The sequence below is a fragment of the Danio rerio genome, chromosome 6 (genome assembly GCF_049306965.1).
Source record: "Danio rerio strain Tuebingen ecotype United States chromosome 6, GRCz12tu, whole genome shotgun sequence".
Lineage (NCBI taxonomy): Eukaryota > Metazoa > Chordata > Actinopteri > Cypriniformes > Danionidae > Danio > Danio rerio.
Genome location: NC_133181.1, coordinates 37,725,732 through 37,751,099, shown reverse-complemented (window position 1 = coordinate 37,751,099; position 25,368 = coordinate 37,725,732). Strand labels below are relative to the sequence as shown.

The following is a 25,368-nucleotide window of genomic DNA, read 5'->3' as shown; positions in this document are numbered from 1 at the left end:
TATCTTTTAAAGTGCCTTTAAAAAAATCATGACACACTACCCCTTTGAAATAATTGCTTTATTTGTCACAGAACCTGAAATCAAATCACATTCCAAATAACTTTTACAGCATTTGAAATATTATTGGAGCCTTCTCCTAACCTGTGCCTTTCTACAACTTTATCCCTAAGGTCTTTTGAAAGAAGAATGCAATGTGAGTAAAGGTTGATTTTCACAGGCTTATGATGATTTTCTATAGGCGCTGTATATGATCAGATTATCCTTATGATTTTTTTTATTATTCACCATACAGGGCTCGAAATTGCGACCATTTTGGTCGCATATGCGCCCGAAAATTAATCGATGCGACCTCATAATATATTTGGGCGCATTAGTGCGACCTGTTTTGATTTTTTTCTAAAACGTGCTGAATCGCTCTTCCCTGCCGCTATATTGGTTCATATTAGCTGTCAATCACTTAAGGCTTTCCACTGTTAGATGACAGGGAGGGAGCTTTTATGTCCAGGGGAAATGCAAACGGCTAAAGTGTGAAAACTTAAAGCACACAGCTTTGCAAAGTGAAAACCCCACCTAAGGGGGTTCTTGGAGAAGGCGCCCGAATCTCCATGCGTTGCATTCACTGGGTGTTCAGCGCAAATGTCCGCTAAAAGTCAAATGTAATACTGTATCATCGCCAAAGAAGCTCGCCTTTACGAAGTTTACACTGAAACTGCGTCTCATAACAAACAGCGGTATTGCACCGGTGCTTAACCTGCTCATAAATTGGGTCGGCTGACTCGCCTGCTTTTCCACAAACACAGAAAAATGAAAATCAGCTCAGACGGAACATTTAAATTGACACAAACTGAAACCAAAACTTTTAAAGAGTGATAGAAGTGAGACTTTACTTACTTTCTTTTGTCTATTCTTTCTTGAGGTGTATATATATATATTTTTTTTTTAATTTAGTTACTGATGACTGTTTTGCAGCTTTCAGCCTTGAATTTAATATTTTATTATAATCTTTTGTTTGTTTTGCAGCAGAAATATTATTTATTAAACTGACATGCATATATATGCTGTTTAGCAGTACAAAATAAATATTTCTTACTGCAATGCTTCATTTTTGTTTGATGCAAACTATACATTTATTTTTCATAAAGTAACAGACTTTTTATAGCAGATAACTTACATTTAAGCACATTCAAGGCAGCATGATGATGAGAAATGTAATTCATTGTTACTATTATTGTCATTTTCATCATCATTAATATTCTAGAATTATTAGACATACACATTTTGGAATTATTGCACACAAATATCAATGTCATCTCAGCATTAGTTATAGTTGTTTCTGGTTTTTGTTAGTCCTAATTGATGTTGTTTTAAAATACCATAAGTCTCTTAAAATACAATTTGCAGCGGTGCTCAGTCATTTTTGGTGGGTGCTCCTAAATTTTTTCTGGTGCTCCTAAATTTTTGAAGTTGGGAGCACCGGTGCTACCAAGTAAAAAAGTTAATTTCGAGCCCTGCCATAGATAAAATTATAATTCATCGTTTCATTTCCAAATCCAAAGTTGGTGCTTAGTAACAGTAACACAACAGTACACTACACCAATACACTTCATTGACATCGGCTTTTTTTGGAAGGACATTATATAGTTCATAAATGCAAGTTAACTATGTTTATATACAATAGAATGTCCATCCTTTACACAACTCCTTAAGTTTTCTGATTTTGATAGTAAATTAATGTAAAGCTGTGTTGAAACAATAATTATTCTAAAAAGAGCTATACAAATAAACTTAAATTGAATTAAAAATCAACATTAAATATCACATATAATTATATATATATATATATATATATATATATATATATATATATATATATATATATATATATATATATATATATATATATATATATATATATATATATATATATATATATATATATATATATATATATATTAAAAGATTCAAAGTAAAATTGCACATATAGAAAGGAAGCAGTAAAAGATAGACCTAAATGCAAATTGGCATCACTTTTTATTCACTGAAACTAAAATGTGCATTGTTTATTTTTTAAGTCTGAGCAGGTTTTTCACATCAAAAAGCGGCAAGAGACATCACAGACACTAACTAATGTGAATACAACTTTCTAGTCATCTTCAAACAACTTTGTTTTGTTTTTTTTCTCGGTCTCCTTTGAATGTGAAATTGCATACAGCATACAGAATGAGCACACTGTAATGAGATACTAAAACAAAGTAGCACTGAAATCATTTCCTATGAAATCTTGACATACAGAATGCACTCTTAGTCAATATTACCCACATCTCATCATAAATGTTGGAATTTCCCATTGACTATTGGTTAAATCATGACAAAAGAATTATTCTTATTTAACAAAGATTGTTAAGGGGAAAAAAGTCACTCATTTGAGTTGAAAGCCTGTCTGGCATATTTGTCTTCAGCATCTCTGTTCATTATAAAGCCGCTCTGAGTTATTTCACATCAGTTGCTCAAGTGTGCATTCAATACATTGAGAATAGATTTACGTTGATCTTTTTACTTTTATTGTCTCTACACTTAAACAGTTTAGTCCGTATAATATTGTCTTTCCTTTTTTCGCCATCACTAGTATTGCTGTTAACAGATTGTCACCACTTTCTTGAATAGGCAGTTTTTGTTTTGCTCTAGAATCTTCTTGGGTTGGCAGATTGATCCATTGTTTAAGTCTTTAAGGAGTTTTCACACCAAGAATGATAATATAACAATAACTACACTGTAAAACATGCTGGGTTCTACACAATTCCTTCATGTTGTTTTAGTACGAATCAATTAACTTAATTTATTTTGCAGATTTAACTGGATTGAACGTAAACATTTCATTTGAACCCAATAAAACCTTAAAAGTTGTGTGGATTCAGCTCATTTTAAATAGACAGTAAATAGACTGTATGAGAGTATAGTGGCCCCTTCACTATACTGGGGCATTAGGACTCACACAGACCACAGTTTGAGCACCCCCTGCTGGTCTCACTAACAGCACTTCTAACAGCAACCTAGTTTTCCCATGTGGTCTCTCATCCAGGTACTGACCAGGCTCAACTCTGCTTAGCTACAGTAAGCAACCATATGCAGGGTGATATGGCTGGTGAAACTAAAAGATTAGTTAGATTTTTTAGGGTCCTCTTAAATATATATATATATATATATATATATATATATATATATATAAATATATATATATATATATATATATATATATATATATATATATATATATATATATATATATATATATATATATATATATATGTGTGTAGAAGAAAAAAAACTATATAGAAAGAGAATGTTTTGAGTTTCAATGCTAGGACCCCATACCTGGATTTTCTTAGGGTCTCCAAATCCCTAAATCTGCCCCTGATTGGTAGTCAAATGTTTTTATCATTTGATGTCTGGAAAAAAAGTGATCCCATCTCTATAGTAGTCAACATCTGAAGTAGGGCTGTACAATATATCATTTCAGCATGGATATCACATTATCCGCATCCACAATACTTACGTCGCAGGAAGTGCAGTGTTGAGTTCAAATGTTAGGATTATAGTTTACCAGGAGCCACAGTTCAACAATGAGAGTTTAATTTATTAAGGCACATGAATGTATACTCTTTGTAACTAATAAAGATGTATTTACTGAATTATTTATACAATGAAGATGTTATTTTACATTTGATTATTCAATTTCTGCAACTGAATATTGTGATGTTAAATATTTCACTTTTATCTTCTCAATAACAGTCAAATATAATCCCTATAATCTTCCAGAATAATCCCAATCAGTCTAAATTAATGAATTCTTTCTCAATGGAGCTATTCAAGCTGGTGAAGTTGGATTCATACTGCAATAAACAGTTGAAGTCAGAATTATTAGCCCCCCTGTTTATTTTTTCACCAATTTCTGTTTAACAGGGAGTAATTTTTTTATCACATTTCTAAACAAAATAGTTTTAATGACTCATATCTAATAACTGATTTATTTTATCTTTGCCATGATGACAGTAAATAATATTTGACTAGACAGTTTTCAAGACACTTCTATGCAGCTTAAAGTGACATTTAAAGTCTTAAATAGGTTAATTAGGTTAACTAGGCAGGTTAGGGTATAGACAAGTTATTGTATAGCAATAGTTTGTTCTGTAGACTATCGAAAAAAAATATAGCTTAAAGGGGCTAATAATTTTGACCTTGAAATTAGTTTTAAAAATAACTGGTTTTGTTTTAGCCAAAACAAATAAGACTTTCTCCAGAAGAAAAAAAAATATTATCAGACATACAGTGAAAATTGCCTTGCTCTGCTAACCATGATTTGGAAAATATTTAAAAAAAGAAAAATAAATTCCTAGGGGGGCTAATAATTTTGAATTCAACTGTATATCGGAGTAAAATAAAATATTGTAATGTCAAAATTTTCCAATATCATGCAGCCCTAATTTGAAGTGGATCAAAACCTTTTATTAAAGTTCTCCTAAAGCTACTGAACAACACATATCTTAGGACTATTTTCAAAAACCTTTTTTATCCTCTTCAATTCTCTATTCTCAAGTTCTCTACTCTATATATAAGACATATCGTTTTTCTATTCTTATTATTAAACTAAAATTAGATTACAAAATTTTATTATTAAGTATTAATTATAAATTATTTAATTTAATTAGTGTAATTTTTTCCCTCCGAAATTCTTTTATATTATAATTATTTCCTTGCATTTGGGGGAAACCATTATATGTGAAATCACTTAATACACACGTATTTAGAGCATCTCTAAAATATTTTAATTGTATGTTTGGCAGCATTCCTGCTTTTTGCATTTGCTGGCAATCAACACAGCGTGAATTAAAAGTGTGGGAAGGGAATCAAAAGATGTCATGATTAATCAAATTAGCAGGTATGAGTCATATCACAAAATCTCTCTTTTGTTTGAGTCTCTTTGTTTGGTTCTCAGACTCTACTTCAGAGCTTTTTACCCTGATTATGACCTTTCACAGTCATCTTCAAAACAACTTGGTTTCTTTCCTCACTCTTCTGATGTGAAATTGTTGTGAAATTGAAAATGTTTATAAGCTCAGTTTTTGTTAGACTTTAGCTTTAACTTTCAGTCTGTAAAAAATTATCTCCATCCATCCAGTCATTCAATCGTTTGCTTTCAATTTTAAAAGATTGCTATGAACCAGTTGATTTCACAAAATTAAACCTGAAAAAAAAGGAGTGTCAGTGCAACTTTCAATTAGAATTAAATTTGATGTTCTATAAACAGCTCTCATATTTAGTAAACTGGCATGGATTAAATCCTGATCTCGGGGCACAATTGTAATGTGTAAAAAAATATATACATAGTTTACTTGGAAATAAAACATATGATTTTGTGTGACAAATATTTTGATTTGTATTTTTAAAGATATTTAAATGTAACCGCTCATATAAAATTTAAAGAATTGTCTCATAATTCCAAAAGCAATTACTTTCAATTGTTAGCAGAATATGCATAACTCATTCATCAGTCAAAGCACACTGATATTTAGAGGTGTGAACCTACACTGGTCTCATGGTTCAGTTCTGTTACAACTATAATGCCATCGATTCGGTTCAATTCGATATCTCTCTGCATCATGGTACATTGACGATGGTTTCCATACACAAGTTTATATTTTACTTCACAGCACAAGAATTCTTGCATTAAAAAGTATCATTTATAAATACACTTTCTGGATATTTGTAAAAACGATTAAACAATTAATTTCCTTTAATACAAGCAGTCGGATATATGATCTGTGCCCTTAATTTTACCTGCTCAAAGAAAACACTCCTATTAATTGCATCAAACGAAACTCAAGTGCATGCACAGAACAACATGAGCATTTATAGCAAATAAACAAATGTAAATATTTTTCCACTTGCCTTTTGAGAGTTGTCAAGCAAGTTGTTAAATGCCTATAATTTGATGCCTTATATGATGCCTACGCCATCTACAGAAAAGGCTGTGATTGGCTCTAATGCTCTGCCGCTGTTCACCGATGACTTGGTTGGCTTACACAGAATATGCATACGCAGAAATACACAGCTTTTCGCAGATTGTTAGCCCATCGAGTTTTTTTATGTACTTGTTTAAATGTGTGTAAATTTATATTTTAAATTCATTTGAGTAATAATATTAATATGAAAGTGTTTATTTGATTTATTTACAATACAGTTTGTATTGTAATATTTTTTGTCTTTTAGTATTTATATTATATGATAGATATATTATTGTAAAACATTAAATAAAAGTTAAAAGATTTTTTTTTTTCATATATTAAGTTTTAAGTTACGATACTCCCAAAATAATAAAAATAAATCCGCAAAAGATTTCTACAAAATTTTCAGCAGAAATAGCAAAAAATGCCTGCAGATTAGTGTCACCTTTAAGTGACGCTGATAAACAACAACGGCGATCACAGCTGATCCGGGATAGACGTGGTGGAGAAAACTCACTATGCAGAGACACTCATGTCTGGATCCACATATATTGCTGTAACAGACAAGAGGAGAGAAAACGCCACACCAGCAGGTCAAAGGTTAAAAGGTCAAAGATTTTACAGCTTTCATTTATCCACAGCAGTGAAATAGAGGCTTCTGCTGTAACTTTAGTGTCAGTGAAAGACTGTCCAGCAAACTCACACGCAATGAATTGTGCAGAGTTTTTTTTAAGTAGTTGGAGTGTTTTAATTACTCTTGCTCGCCTCCCTCACCATAGTAAGCTACGATAATATATCACATATAAGATAAATAACATCAATACGCAATCTATTTATCTTTATCGGATCTATTACTGAATACGATGACGAATTGTCTGCATCTGCATCACAGTGCACCGAAGAAACAATTCATTTTGACACCCCTATTGATACTTCAGGCATACATTGATTGATTAATTGATTGATTGATTGATTGATTGATTGATTGATTCATTCATTCATTAAAATAGCAAAAGTAGTATTCATTATCAAGAAAACCTCATCCATTTGCTGCAATTGAATTTACACATCCAGTCATTTCTTTTTCTGGAGTGTTTTGTCAAATAATACTAGTAGAGTACTTAAAAAATCTTAATGAAGTTAAGTTTTTACTTTTGGCTCAGTTATTTTGTTATTTTTTTATTAAAATATGAACTACGAATTCAGTCCATTAACGAAACTAAACTCTTCCTCATTTCTCTTTAGAGCCAAGCCATGCGGATAGTGCGGACGGTGGGTCAAGCCTTTGAGGTCTGTCATAAACTTAGCCTTCAGCACACACAGCAAAACGCAGACGGCCAAGAAGACGGCGATGCTGACAAGACATGCACAGACTCTGGAGTAGCAGGTATGATACTATATCCTCTGTTCTTTCCACTTCAATGTTATCCAGTGTCTATTACAAGCGTCGTCTTCTTTCAAATCCGTTTTTATACTTCAAACTCCTCCTAATTGATTGTCTATTTGAGCCCCTTGAACCTGGTGTTACAAGATTAAAGTGAGTGATGTTACTTGCCGCTGATCTCTGACACACTTTGATTTAGCAAAGGTAAAAATCCATGCTGTTGTTCTAGGTATCTGGTGCAAGTGAGTTAAAGGAAGTATCTGTGGCAGGGCTTTGATAGGCAGCAGGGAACAGCAACCTCTGATTGCTTGTGCCCGAAGGTGCAGCTCTGGCGGTGCTCGGGCCTTGAGTTCTGGCTGATCATCCTCCCACAGCTCCCTCTGGACAGGTTTTTCCTTTTAAATGCAGATGAGTTTCCATTCACCCACACACTGCTTCTAATCCGTGCAGGATTCCCTGTAGCACCAACACACTGCAGTGTCACGTGGATTGTACTCAAGGTTTAACAATTCCACTGTCATGGTGTTAGGACAGAGAGACCTTAATAATCACTTTTTCCACACAGGAGGAATAGCAAATAGTTCCCAAAACTGGCATAGTTCATTGTCTTATGTAACTTGTATGAGTGTACACTAGGGATGCTCAAAATAACCGATTAACCGTTAACCGAAAGGGTGCATTTGTAAACGATTAATAGTATCAGTTAAACAATTAAAAATATAACTTAGTATTTTTTTTTATTTTTTGCTACATAAGGCGCTGTTCTCAGTGAACGTGATTTTTGCGTTCAGAAGGGCATCTTTTGAATGGCTTATTAATGGTGTGTTTTGCGTTTTTGCTGTTGTGCGCTGTGTGTTCGCTGTTGAAATAAAAGTCAACCCTGAGCAAAAAAAGCATGTTACGTCAGTTGTATCTTTTAAATTTTTTAATCAAATGAAAGCAGAGGCAGTTTCAGGTGAGGTGACAGCAGTGTTTGTGTTGTCAAGATGACTACGGAGAACTTTTAATGATGGAGGAGAGACTTGTTTCAAGTTATCCAGAGCTGTATTATTTGCAAATTTTGAATATCACAATAGTATTAAATATTACAATCATAACAACATCAACAGCAGCACTCATGCACAATCCACCAGCTGATTCAGTCGTTTCCTAGTGATATTAAAAAAAGAGCACCGCGCTTCTTTAATAACCATCAAAAAAATTGCAGCTTTTGTGATTTAAAAATCGCACCTCTTCAAATCGCGATTTTGGTTTAAAATTGATTAATCGTACAGCCTTACTTTGTATGTAGTTTTTATGGCTTGGGATTTTTTTGTAATAAACAACCTTTCTACATTTTCTAGCCTTCAAATAATGTTTCCCCTTTCCCATCTCACCCACCAAAAATAAATACAGTTAAAGTCAGAATTATTAGCCCTCTTTTTTTGTTTTTGTTTTTCAAATGATGTCTAACAGAGCCAGGACATTTTCACAGTATGTCTGATAATATTTTTTTCTTCTGAAGAGAGTCTTATTTGTCTTATTTGGTTAGAATAAAAAGCAGTTTTGAATTTTTTAAAAACCATTTTAAGGTCAAAATTATTAGCTTCTTTAAGCTAAATATATATTTTTTGATAGTCTACAGAACTAACCATCGTTATACAATAACTTGCCTAATTACTCTAACCTGTTTAGTTAACCTAATTACCTTAATTAAGCCTTTAATTGTCACTTCATGCTGTATAGAAGTGTCTTGAAAAATATCTAGTAAAATATTATTTACTGTCATCATGCCAAAGATGAAATAAATCAGTTATTAGAAATTAGTTATTTGCTATTATGTTTAGAAATGTGTTGAAAAACTCATTTTTCATTAAATTAAAAAAAAAACAGGGGCTAATAATTCTGTCTTTATTGCATCTTTACATAAGGCTATAAAGAGCATTCTTTATAGTTTTAAAAGTTCTTTACAGACTTGTGAAATGCTCTTTAAGAGTGAGTGAAACATGGAGAGAGGCAGAGAGAGAAACAGAGAGTAAAAAGAGAGAACTGAGAACAAATTAGCTAAAATTTTCAAAATACTTTCTATTGTTGTCAGCGTTCAGCTTTTTATTATTGCTTGTCATCACTTGTTTATCTTCACTGTCATCAGTTTAATAATATGATTGAAATGGTAATTGAATTGGCTCCACAAATGGGAGAGATCATGCATGCATCTCCACTTCACTTAAGACGGAGCTTCCTCAATATCAACAACCACACTATTCGTCCCTTTAAACTATCTGCAACATTTTGTTCAGTGTTATTACAGGTTAAGCAAGTGTGGAGTAAACACATTGTTCTTTGCGGTTCAAACATTTATCGTGATTCATTTAACATCCAAACCGATTTCAATAGTCATGCATTGAATCAATTTTTAAGCAGCTTACTTACACATTTATAATGCGAATGCACATTCCAGTAGTGTTTTTGCTGAGATAGTTGTCATTTTCAAGATACTCAATTGAGATGATTTTAGTTTTGTTACATATACAATATTTTTCCTGCTGGGTGTAGTTGTCATACACTGTGGTCAGCAAACTGTGCTCAGTTGGTACAATGGGACCCAAAGTGTGCCAAGAAAATAAGCCTCACACCATTACCTCACACTGTTAATCCACAAGCAGCCTATTAATACAAGGCAGGATGAATACATGCTTTCACGCTGTTTATGCAGAATTTTGACCCTACCATTATAATGTCTCAGCAAGAATTAAGGAATCACAACCTTTTCCAGATGGCTTATGTTCAATAGTGGCATCAGTTTGCTGTTGTTACCTGACAGGAGTGGTGCTGGTGTGCTCTTCTTTAAATCTGTGGCTTTGGATGTAATTATTAGATATTTAAGTATGTCAGTAATTGAATTAAGTAATAACAACAAATAAATGTCTTTTTTTTTACATTAGACAGATGGAGAAAATAAGGGGTTTTGAGCTGATCTACTGAAATAAAATAAATAAGAAGATTCGTATCAACTCAGGGCATGTTCATCATTTAGACTGGGTGTGATCTTGTTTTGTTTACTGTCTAGATTTATTTTTATTTTTACTGTTTTTGTGGAAATGCCAGTGAAGTTCTGTGAAGGACGGTGTCCCAATACATGTTGTTCAGTGTGGGGTAAATGACTCTGACCTCCAGTCTTTCCTATTTTAACTCTTGTGTTATGTACAGTAACACAATACACAGTTTATGATCTAGGTCAAATTGTCACCCTAAAATAGCCATAATTCAGTCATCTAAATTGTATTTGAATGTAATGGTAGCACAGTTATATGGCACATTTATATTTGACTTCAGCATGTTTATTAGATCATGCTAACAGTATGTATATTGATCTATCTATCTATCTATCTATCTATCTGTCTGTCTGTCTGTCTGTCTGTCTGTCTGTCTGTCTGTCTGTCCGTCCGTCCGTCCGTCCGTCCGTCCGTCCGTCCGTCCGTCCGTCCGTCCGTCCGTCCGTCCGTCCGTCCGTCCGTCCGTCCGTCCGTCCGTCCGTCCGTCCGTCCGTCCGTCCGTCCGTCCGTCCGTCCGTCCGTCCGTCCGTCCGTCCGTCCGTCCGTCCGTCCGTCCGTCCGTCCGTCCGTCCGTCCGTCCGTCCGTCCGTGTGTGTGTGTGTGTGTGTGTCCGTCCGTCCGTCCGTCCGTCCGTGTGTGTGTGTGTGTGTGTGTGTGTGTGTGTATATACATATATATATATATCAATCTGTCGATCCGTCTATCTGTTTACCTGTCTATCTGTTTATTTATCTGTCTGTCTGTCTGTTTATCTATCTGTCTGTCTATATGTCTATATATTTGTCTGTCTGTCTATCTGTCTGTCGGTCCATCCATGTCTGTCTATATGTCTATCCATCTATCTATCTATCTATCTATCTATCTATCTATCTATCTATCTATCTATCTATCTATCTATCTATCTATCTATCTATCTATCTATCTATCTATCTATCTATCTATCTATCTATCTATCTATCTATCTATGTATGTCTGGTTGCCTGGCTCTGTCTGTCTGTCTGTCTGTCTGTCTGTCTGTCTGTCTGTCTGTCTGTCTGTCTGTCTGTCTGTTTGTCTGTCTATATGTCTATCTGTCTATTTACTGTATCTGTCTGTCTGTCTGTCTGTCTGTCTTTCTGTTTGTCTATGTATGTATGTATGTATGTATGTATGTACAGGTATGTCTGTCTGTCTGTCTGTCTGTCTGTCTGTCTATCTATGTCTGTCTGTCTGTCTGTCTATGTGTCTATTCATCTGTCACTTTATCACTCCTTGTTATTTAAAAACATCTCTTATTAGTCATATTAATTTTTTAATCATTTACTTGATCTAGATACATTGTGATTCGTTTAAAGACTATAAATATGCCATTTAGTCCCTTGACAATGTCATAAATTCAATTTGTAAAATATATTTATACAAGAATGTTGTTCAGGATGGTTTTAGATGTAGTATAGCATGTCGCGCCACAGGACATGGCTGTCACAGCTTGACGTGACATGTCAAGCACCCATATCCAGAAATACAGATCTGCAGTACAGACCAAGAGAAGGTGTGGTTGGAACATTCATGGGGCCCCATACAGTATCAGTAACACCATCCGTCCCACAGGGGATCCACTCTTTACATGGGAAACATCATTAGGTTGTCAGAAACTGCATGGATGAAGGCATTTTGAGAAAGAAATAACAGTTTTCACTTCTGGAAAATCACTCTGTAGTTCTCATGTTCCAAAAACGAAAAGAAAATCTATGTCATAAGCTACGGCTGGATGATTTTATTGCTTGATTTTTATTTTTAAGTATTGTTTCAGGTTTTTTAATGTTAAACAAAGATTCAATTTATTAATATTAGTTAATAATGTTAATTTAATATTTTAATATTGGTAATAATTTCTAGTCTTGAGTTTGCGTTACAATCTGTATACAATTGGGTTGAATGATGTTTCTGTTTTGTTTTTTGCTGGTTTCCAGTATACTGCTATTTTTTTAATCGCTGAAACAGATAGCAATTCATTTTGTTTGCTTTTTGTTGGGAAAAAAGCAAATATCTAAAATGCTAAATATCTCAAAATCATTTTGTACAAACATTATCGATTTCAAAGTGGCGGTTGTGCAAAAAAGTCAAACTTGAACTGAACAATCAAGTTCATGTTTACATAGAAAAAGAAAAAATGGCGCTGTAAAGGGGTGTTTAAAAAGGTTATTTTCTTCGTTATATAGGATTTGTTTAAAATGTTATTTAGTTTAACATTGTTTTACATTGTTGATCCTTTAGACGTGGAAAATGGCGTATTTACTTTATAATCACAAATCGAAATTACCATAATGGATCTGGGGTCCGTTCTTCGTACGTGGATTTCTCAGTTAGCTGGATTTGGATATTGACGATTTGACACGATCCAGGATCGTTTCGTTCTTCAAAGCTGATCCGAGAGTTGTTGTCATGGCAACAGTTCTGCTAGGTCAAACCTGATCGGGAGCAGGTTCAATTCATATAAACAGGATTAGATCGGCTCAGTTTAAGCAAAGATAATACAGAAAGTATGTTCTGAATTCTGATATTTTCTTACAGTAGTAGTTATATACACTTGGGAAAATAATACATAATTTTTTAATATATATATATATATATATATATATATATATATATATATATATATATATATATATATAAAGTTATAGTCATTAATAAAATAAATAAAGTTATACATATTAATAAAACGTATGCAATCTGCACCCTCGAAATGAAAGTACAAAGACTGCCATCTGGTGCAAAGAGAAAACTTATTGAAATGAACTTTTTAGATCGCTTTAGAACAAATTGTGTATAATAGAAATGCACAATATGTGACCTTTTTTTAAAGCAATAATACATTTATGCAGTCATAAACATGTTTTGATAGTTAATATGCCAGTGATTTGATGCTTCACAAAAGTTGCAGACACCTTTACCAATATGAAAATGCTTTTGTAAACAACCAGTTATTCTTTATACACCGATTAAAAAACGGCTACTATAATAAAGCAAATCTTTTCTAAATGTAGAACTAAATATATTGATTTGCATTGAAATACATGATGAATACTCTTGTCTTGACAAATGAAAGTGTAAAGCCTGCAGCTCACAACAAATGTGGAAAGTTCTTGCGTGTCAAATTTAACAAACCGTTTACTGCTAATTTGATGTAATTTTGCTCACATGGATAATTGAATGTTAATCAGATGATGTCATTACGCTGCTGTGCCGTCAGCCAATCGCTGCATTGCTGATCATGATTTCGAGGATCGATAGATCTGTCCTTCACAACACACGCAGCGATCTCAGATCAGTTCGTCCAGACATTCTAATCTGATTCGCGAACTTGTTTGAAGAACCAAGTTAGCGAGAGATCAGTTATCAAGATTAAAAGATCCAGGATCTGCCAAATAATCTTAGATCATTTAAGCGAGGTACGAAGAACGGAACCCTGGACTAAGTAAAAGACAAATAAGAGATGAATTACAAAAAAGATGTACACAAATTGGATATATAGACTGAATCATTACAAAGTGTCACTTTTATTTAATATAAAATTTTGGAGTTTGAAGTGTTAAGTTTCTGTTTATGCATTTTTTAGGCCATCAATTTGATTTAGATCATAAACTGACTAGATCATAAACTGGCTAGATCATAAACTGAGTATGACTGAGTTATTTATGAGTTTATTTATTTATTTTGTTTAATTATTCATTGATTTATTCCCCTCCAGTGAACATCATCTTAATGGCCGATGCCATATTTGCATTTCAAGCCATCATTGGCTGATTTATTGATTCATCCAAATTGTCCCTAGTCTACAGGCTGTATTGACAAATTACACTCACCGACCACTTTATTAGGTATACCTGTCTAACTGCTCGTTAAAGCAAATTTCTAATCAGACAATCACATTGCAGCAACTCGAGGCATTTAGATATGTAGACATGGTCATGACAATCTGCTCAAGTTCAAACTAAGCATCAGAATGGGAAAGAAAGGTGATTTAAGTTACTTTAAAAGTGGCATAGTTTCTGGTGCCAGACGGGCTGGCCTGAGTATTTCAGAAACTAGATTTTCACACAACCATATCAAGAGAGTGGCAGTTCTGTGGGTGCAAATGCCTTGTTGGTGCCAGAGGTCAGAAGAGAATTGCCTGGCTGGTTCAAGCTGATAGAAAGGCAACAGTAACTCAAATAACCACTCGTTACAACCGAAGTATGCAGAAGAGCATCTCTGAACGCACAGCACGTCAAACCTTGAAGACCACACCGGGTGCCACTCCTGTCAACTAAGAACAGGAAACTGAGGTTACAATTCGCACAAACTCGCCAAAATTGGACAATAGAAGATTGGGAAAAAATCTTTTCCAATGATGAGTCTGATGAGTCTCGATTTGTGCTGTGACATTCGGATGGTAGGATCAGAATTGGCGCCAACAACATGAAAGCATGGATCCATCCTGCCTTATCAACGCTTTAGGCTGGTGGCAATTGCGTAATGTTATGATCTCAATAAGGACCAAAATCTCTGAGGAATATTTCCAGCACCTTGTTGAATCTATGCCACGAAGGATTAAGGCAGTTCTGAAAGCATTAGGGGGTCAACCCGGTACTAGTAAGGTGTACCTTATAAAGTGGCTGGTGAGTGTGTAATTTGTGGGATGGCCTTGAAGCTTCATTGGGGAAAATTGGTTAATACCGATGTCATATTTTGGCTAAAAATTACAGTTTCACTATAAAAACTCTATTTTTTGAAAGTGAACATGTAGGATTAGGACATTTATGTATGTACATTTATTGTTAATGATCACAAACAACTGGCAGCGCGGTGGCGCAATGGGTAGCTCAATCGCCTCACAGCAAGAAGGTAGCTGGTTCTTGCCCAGGCTGGCTCAGTTTGCATGTTTGCATGTTCTCCCCATGTTCGCATGGGTTTCCTCCAGGTGCTCCTGTTTCCCCCACAGTCTAAAGACATGTGGTACAGGTGAATTGGGTAGTAGTGTATAGTTATAATAATAATAATAATACTTTTTATTTTTAGGCGCCTTTCAAAGCACTCAAGGACACCTTACAGCAGCAGATCACAAGCACATGATAAAATTAGAAGCAGTAAAAATGACAATCAGTATAAAATTACACCAGCAAATCATTAAAAGCTATCCTAAACAAAAACGTTTTTATCTGAGATTTAAAATTGTAAAGAGAGGCAAATGTGCAAAGGCAGAGAATTCTATAACTTTGGTGCTGTACAACTAAAAGCCCTGCCACCAAATGACTTCATCTTAAAGTGTGGGACAGATAACAGTTCAGCAGAAGATGATGTCAGTGAGCGTGAAGGAGTGTTACAATGAAGAAGATCAGAAAGATAGTGGGGGGCCAGGTTATGAAGGGCTTTGTATGTTAAGAGGAGGATTTTGTATTGTATATGATAGTGAACAGGAAGCCAGTGCAGGTAAAAGAGAATTGGAGTAATGTGATCAGAAGTACGCGAGCAGGTAACTATCCTAGCCGCTGAATTCTGAATCAACTGTAGTCCATGAAGTTGTTTATCAGGAATGCCAGAGAGAAGCGAGTTACAGTAATCAATCCATATGTAATAGCAATAGTAGTGTATGTAAGTGTGTGCAAGAGTGGATGGGTGTTTCCCAGTGTTGGGTTGTGGCTGGAAGGGCATCCGCTGTGTTAAACATGTCCTGTATAACTTGGCAGTTCATTCCGCTTTGGCAACCCCAGATTAATAAAGGGACTAAGCCAAAAAAAATGAATGAATGAATGAATGAATGAATGAATGAGTGGATGACAAACAACAACTGAAGTCATACCTTGTCATTATAAATCAGGGGTCACCAACCCTGTTCCTGGAGAGCTACCTTCCTGCACATTTCAGTTGCAACCCTGATCAAACACACCTGTTTGTAATTATCAAGTGCTGCTTTAGGTACTATTAATTGGTTCAGGTGTGTTTGATCAGGGTTAGGACTGAATTCTGCAGGAAGGTAGCTCTCCAGGAACAGGGTTGGTGACCCCTGTTATAAATGGACCTCTAAAAAATTATTTGTATATTTTGCCTGATAACTTTTATTTATATTTTCCTGTCAGGTAATTTCATGAAACTTTTCTGGAAAACAAGTTTATTTGTTTTACATTTGAATTACTGACCCCAAATAAGTGAAAAGCTGAATATTTATGTATTTTATGTGTGTTTATTTATGAAGATGCTGCTATTTGAATGATGTTACTATTTATTTTAACTTACTAGTTAAATATTTTTATAAAAAATCAAAAAAAGTATGTTTTATCCATCAAGCAATCTTAAATAAAATCTAAGTATTTGTTTTTACCAAATCATCCTGCTCCCTTCATAAACATCACAAGTTAATTAAGTTAACGATGGCCGATTAATTTTCAGCAAACATCTGCTTTAATCCCTGTATCAGTCTTTTCCAGCTCCAAAAATAAATATATTTAGCATGATGAACTGTTTTTCTCTAAAGGGCGGGAGCTCACGGGGGCCGAAAAGCCTGCTGCAGATGAGACTGACATTGATGCAGAGGAGCTTCCCCTCCCCGACAGCACAATGGACGAGTTCAGCCGCGGAGTCACTGACCTGGATGCGGCCAAGAAAGACGAAGACGTCAGCAAGGACAAAAAGGTATCCAGCTGCAGCTCGCTTGCCCACTTAATTATTCGATCAATAATTAACCACAGTCTTCTACAATACCCATCTCTCAAAGTAGTTTGCTAAAGTGTTGTGTATTAGCAGTTACTAGCATCCCTTGCACAGAATCTTCCAATTAACCCTAGTAATCGAGGGAAGGTTATTCAGCGCATATTCATTGTTTTTTGCAGATTAGGTTTGTTTTATGCTCAAGGCTGCATTCAGCCTGTGGTCCAAATGCAGCTATAAGCCCATTAGCATAATCTTGTAGTGTGAAAACCGCTGTGCTGCAAAGGATTATGTAATGATAGTGTGACCCTGACTAGCTGAGACATTCTTCAAGACAATCATTATGGTAATGACAGTTTAGTGTTAAAGAGAGAAACGTAACAAACAAGGTACTGGAGGATTGCTGCATCGGGATCGTCTCCATTGATGTGTTTCACCATCTGGATCATTGAAATGACAAGCAGTCTAATAGAGTTGAGGATTTGAGGGAGTCTAAAAATAGCACTCGTCACATTGAATGCAGGCTCTCTGTTGGCCATATTGGCTATTTGTTGTACCTCGGCGTAGCTGTTTATCTTTTTGCTCAGGCATAATTTTGTGGGAGTTTTTTTTACATCAGTGTCTGTGGCGGTTGGAGTCATGTCTGAGGCTGATAAGACACTCTTCTCCTCAGGAAATTACAATGTCAGAAATGTTTGGGTTGTCTCAGATGATCGCTCCATGATTTATAAGCCAGACCGAAAGTTTTACTTACTGTGCAAGAGAAAGCTCCCACGCCATCCACCAAAGAGGTGCACTGTGTTCTGATTTTAAGATGGTTTCAAATAGTTTGGCACAAGTAGGAATGTTATCCAATGAGGTTTTGGGGTTGGCTAGGCTGTGAGGATCAGGGTGGTTAATAAATTATTTTGAATATTTGAGCATGACTTTAAAAGGGATAGTTCACCCAAAACTGAACATTTATTATTTACTTGCCCTCAAGTGGTTCCAAACCTTTTTGAGTTTCGTTATTCAGTTGAAATCTGAAAACCTGTAACCATTGACTTTCATAATAGAAAAAAAACAATACTATGGAAGTCAATGGTTCTAGGTTTCCAGCTTTTAAATAATGAGTGTAAAAGAAATTTAATGACTGTTTTAAATAATGGTTTCATTGTTGGTTTACAAATAAAAAAAAAAACAAACAAACGTAATCCTGTTGCATTACTACACTTCGTTTTGGTTTTATTGGAAAAAAAAAAACAAAACAAAAAAACAAGAAAATATGTTAAATGAGAATCTTAAAAGAATTATAGATTTTTTTATAGTATATGTATTAATTCCGATACTTTTAACATAAACCAACAAATCTACCATTTGGTTGAGGCTGATACTTTAGAAATGATGGGATGTGTTGAAAAAAATGCATTGAATGTGTTAACTACCGCCATTAGGAGTTAAGAAATGTGATCCAAACATTTTTTTCTTGGTGGGAAAGTTAAAGGGTGATTTTTTTCTTTCTTTCTTTCTTTCTTTCTTTCTTTCTTTCTTTCTTTCTTTCTTTCTTTCTTTCTTTCTTTCTTTCTTTTTTTCTTTCTTTCTTTCTTTCTTTCTTAAATGTTTTATTTTATATTGATCTAGAAAAGACATTTTGATATCATTAATGAACTAAAATGGAACATTAATTATTACATTTACTTCATTATACTTCATTTCATTTTCATATACAGTATTAATTAATTCATTTTCTTTTCTTTTTTACGTCCCTTTATTAATCAGGGGTTGCCACAGCGGAATGTACCGACAACTTATCCAGCTTATGTTTTACGCAGTGGGTGCTCTTTCAGCTGCAACCCATCACTGGGAAACATCCATACACACTCATTCACACTCATACAATATGAACAATTTAGCCAACCCAAGACACCTATACTGCATGTCTTTGGACTATTTTTGGAAAACGGAGCACCCGGAAAAATCCCGTGCAAACTCAGGAAAAACATGCAAACTTTACACAGAAACACCAACTGACCCAGCCGAGGCTCGAACCAGCGACCTTCTTGCTGTGAGATGACAGTACTACCTACTGTGCCACCGTGTTGCCTTTATTATATTAAATACTATATATTCAAATTTTACACTGAAATGTACCATCTAAATAGCTTGAAATGGTGCATTGTGTTGTGTATTTATTTCAGTTAAATAGCTGCAAAAAATGCTACAATTAATGCATATCTGCCCATTATAAAATCAAAATCCACTTAAGATCACTAACAATTATTAGTTATTGCAAGAGGCGGAAGATGGTTTAAAGTGTGTTTTGAGCAAACTAACTTTTTCTTGCTTTACTGTTTTATGTTGTGCAAGATTAATGCCAAATGGAGAAACCATAGAGATACGAAGTGTTGCAGAAGTTAGAAATACATTCTCTGCTTGCAGGGCATCAGTTACACCTGTCAGCAAAGCAAGTTAACGCATAAAGTTTTACCAGTCCATACATGATTCATAATGGCTCACTTACCTGACGTAGCACAATTGTGCAAGCGAAACATGCTGGTGTTTTCAAGAACCATTACCTACAGAACCTATTTCAAACAGACTTGAGAAAAAGTGCTAGTGCGGAAGCTCCCTTATAATGCAATATTGTATATGTAATGTGTCTTTTCCTCTTGGCCTTGGGCTTAATTGTATTTGAAAATTAGACCATTGTGGTTTTGTTTCCTTACTATTATTCATTAGTTTTTATTAGCATTCATTCATTCAGTTTATTTTTTCAGCTTAGTCCCTTTATTAATTAGAGGTCGCCACAGTGGAATGAACTGCCAACTTATCCAGCATATGTTTTACTCAGTGGATGCCAGTGATGGGTTGCAGCTGGAAACATCCATACACTCCCAATTACACACAAACACTACGGACAACTTAGCCTGCCCAATTCACCTGTAGCGCATGTTAGGCTTGTGGGGGAAACTGGAGCACCTGAAGGAAACCTACGCGAACACGAGGAGAGCATGCGAACTCCACACAAAAATGCTAACTGACCCAGCCAAGTGCTATTTATCGACACTATTTATTAGCAAATAAGTTATATTAATTAGTCTTTTAATCTATCATCTAATGATTCTAGTTCTGAATACGCTTGATGCAAGGTTTTGGGGTACAAACTATTATTACATTGAATTACATTTCAGCAGGTGTCCCTGCGAATCATGATGCAGATTTACGATTGCTTTTTGCTCAGATAATATAAAATGAAACCGTTTATCTGCCATAAAAAAGTCATCTGCCAGAATTGTAATATTTTACAATGCATTTGACTACCTTGAATTTACGAGATCGGGAGTGAAATATACTATATGAGACCAACTGATAAAAAATATATCGACAAAAGACTTTTACTGTAGAATATATTATAATATGGATTCATAACATTGGTGACTTTGTTTATCAGCCATATTGTTAAAAGTTGTCCAGAATTTTGAAGCGACTGCTTATATACTGATTCATTTTACTGGATATTTATCAAAGGTGTAGATTACTTGTTGAATGAAACCCACTGATATTTAATATTCTTTCATTGAGTCTTTGACAGCTTGCATGCAGTACTTTACTGCAGGTTCATGAATAGGACAATTTGTGAATGCCAGTAAATTCACTTTCCAAACACCAACTGTGACAACATAACAGAATATAGTCTTTTAAATGTCTGTTGCTTTGTAAAAGAAGTGTCATTTTACAAGTGAATCATACACATGTGCATTTGGCACTTCTAGAAAAGCTATTTAAATTTCCAGTTTCCGCAAATGTCTTCATACATAAAGCCTTTGAGAGCAGGCTGTCACACTCCTACATAAACAGATCATTTCAGATTCCTGTACACTGCAGATACTCATGCCTTCCTCGAGGACTTGTGGAGCGGATATGGACTGTCTGTGTAGGAGTTCATGCTGTTTTTAGGGCTGGTACAAGTGTCAAAACTGTTCAGCAAGCCTACAGTCAGTTGTTCTGGTGAAGCGTTGAGATTCTTCGTGTCGTCTGGTGACTGCATTGTATGTGCCTGTTCTGTCTTCCAGTATAAACATGAGCCTTAAGCTAATTATTAAGGTAAACAATGTTTTCAAAACATTTGAATGAGTGTGCTGTCCTTAATGCTTTCCTTTGAAATAGTACAGAACCTCAGGATCCAGAAAAATAAAGCAAGCAGAAATGAGCAAGCAAACTCCCAATAAGGGCTGCGTAATTAATCGGAAAAAGATCACAATCTCGATTCGACCCACGACACAATCTTATTATATTTTCAAAGTCAGGAGAGAAGCAATAAGTCGCACAAGTCTTCACATTGTTTTATACACATTGCTCATGCTACGTGGACACCTCTAAATGGTGTTGAAAGAGTCACATACTGTATTTATAAGGTATAATTCTTGTGTAATAATGTGTTTGCGACAGCAAAATCACTTGAGCTGACCTTGAGCTGTTTTTTTTTTTTTATCTCTGTGAGGATCCGCGCACCTTAGAATGATATCTACTTTAGAGAACAGAGCCTGCATAGGCTGTCAATAATAACGTTGTAAATAACATTCAGTTTGTCGCACAGAGTGATCGTTTGGAAGTCGCACGGAAAGTATGATGTGCATGTATGTTTTTTTTATTGTTTTTTTAAGTGACGTCAGCCATGACGAGTCACTCAGCAGTAAAAGTGAAACGAAAAGCGCACACATAATTTAAATGTTCATACAACATTTTAGAGTTATGATTACGACAAGCATTTGATTTGTTTTTTTTTTTCTTTCATAGCAAACAGAAAGTGTTGTGCATGAGAATACGCGTGTAACAGTATCAACTACTCTAGCCTATAATGTTGAATCTGATGAGGGGATCTGAAAATGATAAATGTCTCATTTTACCAGTAAAAAAATGGTCTAATATAGTTGTCAATGACAGACTGCAAGCATACTGTCACAATGTCTCCAACATAATAATTCAACTTTAGAATTATGAGTAGTTGCATTGCGATGTCGTCACTTTACTGTGAGTTAACAAACAGGACAGATTTAAAGTCTATTAAAGTCCCCCATTCCACATCAAGACAAAAGTTAGCATTTAAACCAACAGTAGACATAAACATAGGCCTAATATTATTATTGTTGTTTTACCATATATGTTTGAGAATAACAATAATAATAGCCAACTCGTATTACCCTTTTTTACATCTACAGAATCTTGAGAAAATCAGGATCTTTATTTTAAGCAAAATAAATCATAATTCTTATTTTAGCCAGAATCGTGCAGCCCTACTCCTAATATTTAAGGTTTGAAAATATATGAAATTTTATATTGATCTATTGCCATTTTCTGTAAATTAGTTGATTAAATAATTATGACGTTTCTATATTACCAGTAGTTTATAACTTTTTTTATTATTATTTGCGACTTGAAGATTACTTATGTTTATTCATTCATTCATTCATTCATTTTCTTTTCGGCTTAGTCCCTTTGTTAATCTGGGGTCGCCACAGCAGAATGAACCGCCAACTTATCCAGCATATGTTTTACGCAGCGGATGCCCTTCCAGCTGCAACCCATCACTGGGAAACATCCATACACTCTCATTCACAGACATACACTACGGACAATTTAGCTTATCCAATTCACCTATACCACATGTTTTTGGACAGTTTTGGAAACCAGCTCGAATCAGTGTTCTTCTTGCTGTGAGGCGATTGTGCTACCCACTGCGCCACCGTGCTGCCCTAGATTACTTATAATTAAATCTTTTTCCATTATTTTTTTTTTTATCATATTACAGTATTTTAAATGTTTTTTTTTTCATTGCACAAATCTATTTATTTTCATAACTTGAAATATTTTATCCTTTAAATATAGAATAACTAGTTTTCGTGACATCAAAACAACATTTTTATAGGTTCATTTTTGCTGTGTTTTTGTGTGGGTTAATTTAATATGCAAATTAGAACAAATTACAATGTTTGTTGTGTTTCCTTTCCTGCAGGCAGTTAATTAGAACAACAAGTCTTTGTTTCACCCCAACATATTGTTTATAGGACATTTCCAGATGCTCTCTAATAAAAAGACAATTTCTAGAGTTTCTACACCTGTTTATATGGCATTGCTTTCTGAGCTTTGGTAATGAATGCCCAAGAGATTCTTAGTGTGCACAAGTAGTTGCATCCCACTTTATATGAGACCACAGTGTGCTTTTGGAGGATTGCTGGACAAAACGGTTGCTGAATAACTAATGAAAGCAATTAGTGGCCCTCTTCGACAATTCTGATCTTTACCCAGTGTCAGAAACTCTGTGGCAGCCAAGCACTGTGGGAATTTCACATTTCAAATACAGAGAAATGAGGCGACTGTGCAGCTCTGATCTTATCTTCTATCTGTGTCCAGCAAACAGCCAGGCTCCTGCCAGGAATTTTTTTCCCCTTTTAGTTACAGGACACATACATTTCCTGAATTTAAGAAAGATAACTCAAAAACCAGCCAGACCCCAGAGGAGGTGGACATCACAGACTGAATTTGTGTGCGTTTACACTACAAGATTTTTAAAAATGTTTTGCAAAGAAAACTATTTTTTCTCACCAAGACTGCTTTTATTTGATCAAAAATGCATTAAATCTGTAAAGGTGTGAAATATTAGTGCACTTTAAAATAACTCTTTTCTTCCTGAATCTAGTTTAAGATTTATTCCTGTCATTTTCTGCATCATTACTCCAGTCTTAAGTGTCAAATGAACCTTCAGAAATCATTCTAATGTAATGATCTGCTGCTCAGGAGACATTTATTCTCTGCTGGGCTGTTCATTTTTTAATAAAGCACATTTTTTTTAACTTTCTATTCTTCCTAGAAGCTTAAATAGTAAAATGTGTCACAGTTTCCGCAATTCTATGAAGCAGGAAAAAGGTGTACCCATTGGTACCCAATTATTAATGATGATTCTTATTATCATCAATATTTAATCATAATAAAACAGCAAATTAGAATATTATGATGATTTCTGAAAGATCATGTGTCACTGGTGACGATATTAAAGAATGTAAAACCACGTTCAAGAAAAAAAAAGTTGTTTAATACTGTAATATGTCACAATTTCACAGTTTCAGTGTATTTTCGATCATAGAAATATAGCCTTGGTGAGCAAAACATACTTTTTAAAAAGCATCTTAAACATCTTGCTGATCCCAAACTTGAAAAAAGACCAGGGGCCTCATGTATCAACCCTGCTCACGCACAAAAACTTTGCGTACGCCAGATTTCACGCTAACGTTTACATTTACGATGAAATGAACATGAAAATGTGCGTTGGTCTACGCCAACTTTATGCCTGGCGTATGTTCATTTCTTGTGTGTGTCTGTTTTATTTCCATTGGCGACTCCTAGAGGCAGTTGTGTTAATTGCACACTACAAAGTATCTTTTAGCCGTGTAATGGCAGCTGTCTGAGACAGGTTCATCTGCATGTCTTGCAGGTATGTAAGGTTTCCATACCATGCAGTTGACCAGCCAAACATTAAAGCGCAATTTGCCGCAGTCGCCGGTATGCCCAATGAATCGGAGCGATCGACGTGTGTCAAAACATGTTGCCATGCGTTTCCGAGCTACGACACTCACGCTGTTAAAGATACCATAAAATTTTACAGCTTTACATCGCGCTATTTCTTTTTTAAACCACTCAGTGCAATGTTCAGACCCCACTGTGTTAACCGCGTCAGCTAAACTCTCTCGCTCTATTTTTTATTTTTTTGTTCTTTTTTTATTAATCCTGGAGAACAAACTTTCAAATAACACAGTTTGTTTCCGGTCTACCTCCGAAAGCAGCACCTCAAAAACACATTCTGTTCAAAGTTTTTCTTTTTGTTTGCTTTTGCCATTGCTTTTTCATTGTTTTTTGCCAAAGTATAGTAATTAGCATATTCATACGGGGGAGGGGGCAGGGAAAGGATTTGCGCTTGTGCACATGGCAGGGAGGGGATTTGCGTTCGTGCACGTGCGCTCACTTTCACGTTCATTCGGATGTACAAAGAGAATGGGTGTTATTTGGCTTGCGCAGTGTTTCATAGATCTGAATTTTTAACTGCGTACGCACATTTACAGCTTTTTGCGTATGCAATATTTTAGTATGATTTCAACGCAAGTCTTTGTATATGAGGCCTCAAGATTGTAGCTGACTTTTTTTCTCCCCATTTTGGAGAAATGGTGTCTTTCCAGATCAGACTGTTACATGTGAAAAGCATTTGAAGCAAGGATTTTTTCAGGGGGGTGATGGTACAGAAGCGAGCTCT

At 35.0% G+C, this 25,368-nt stretch overlaps 1 protein-coding gene across 1 annotated transcript in view; it reads left to right on the top strand.

The window, feature by feature from the left end:
- Nucleotides 1-25,368, top strand: part of nos1apa (nitric oxide synthase 1 (neuronal) adaptor protein a) — a 174,623-nt gene that overhangs the window by 108,014 nt on the left and 41,241 nt on the right. The window contains exons 6-7 of the mRNA XM_021477186.3: nucleotides 7,248-7,389; nucleotides 16,915-17,072. Of these exons, the coding sequence (XP_021332861.1) occupies nucleotides 7,248-7,389; nucleotides 16,915-17,072 (300 nt within the window). The remainder of the gene's footprint in view (nucleotides 1-7,247; nucleotides 7,390-16,914; nucleotides 17,073-25,368) is intronic.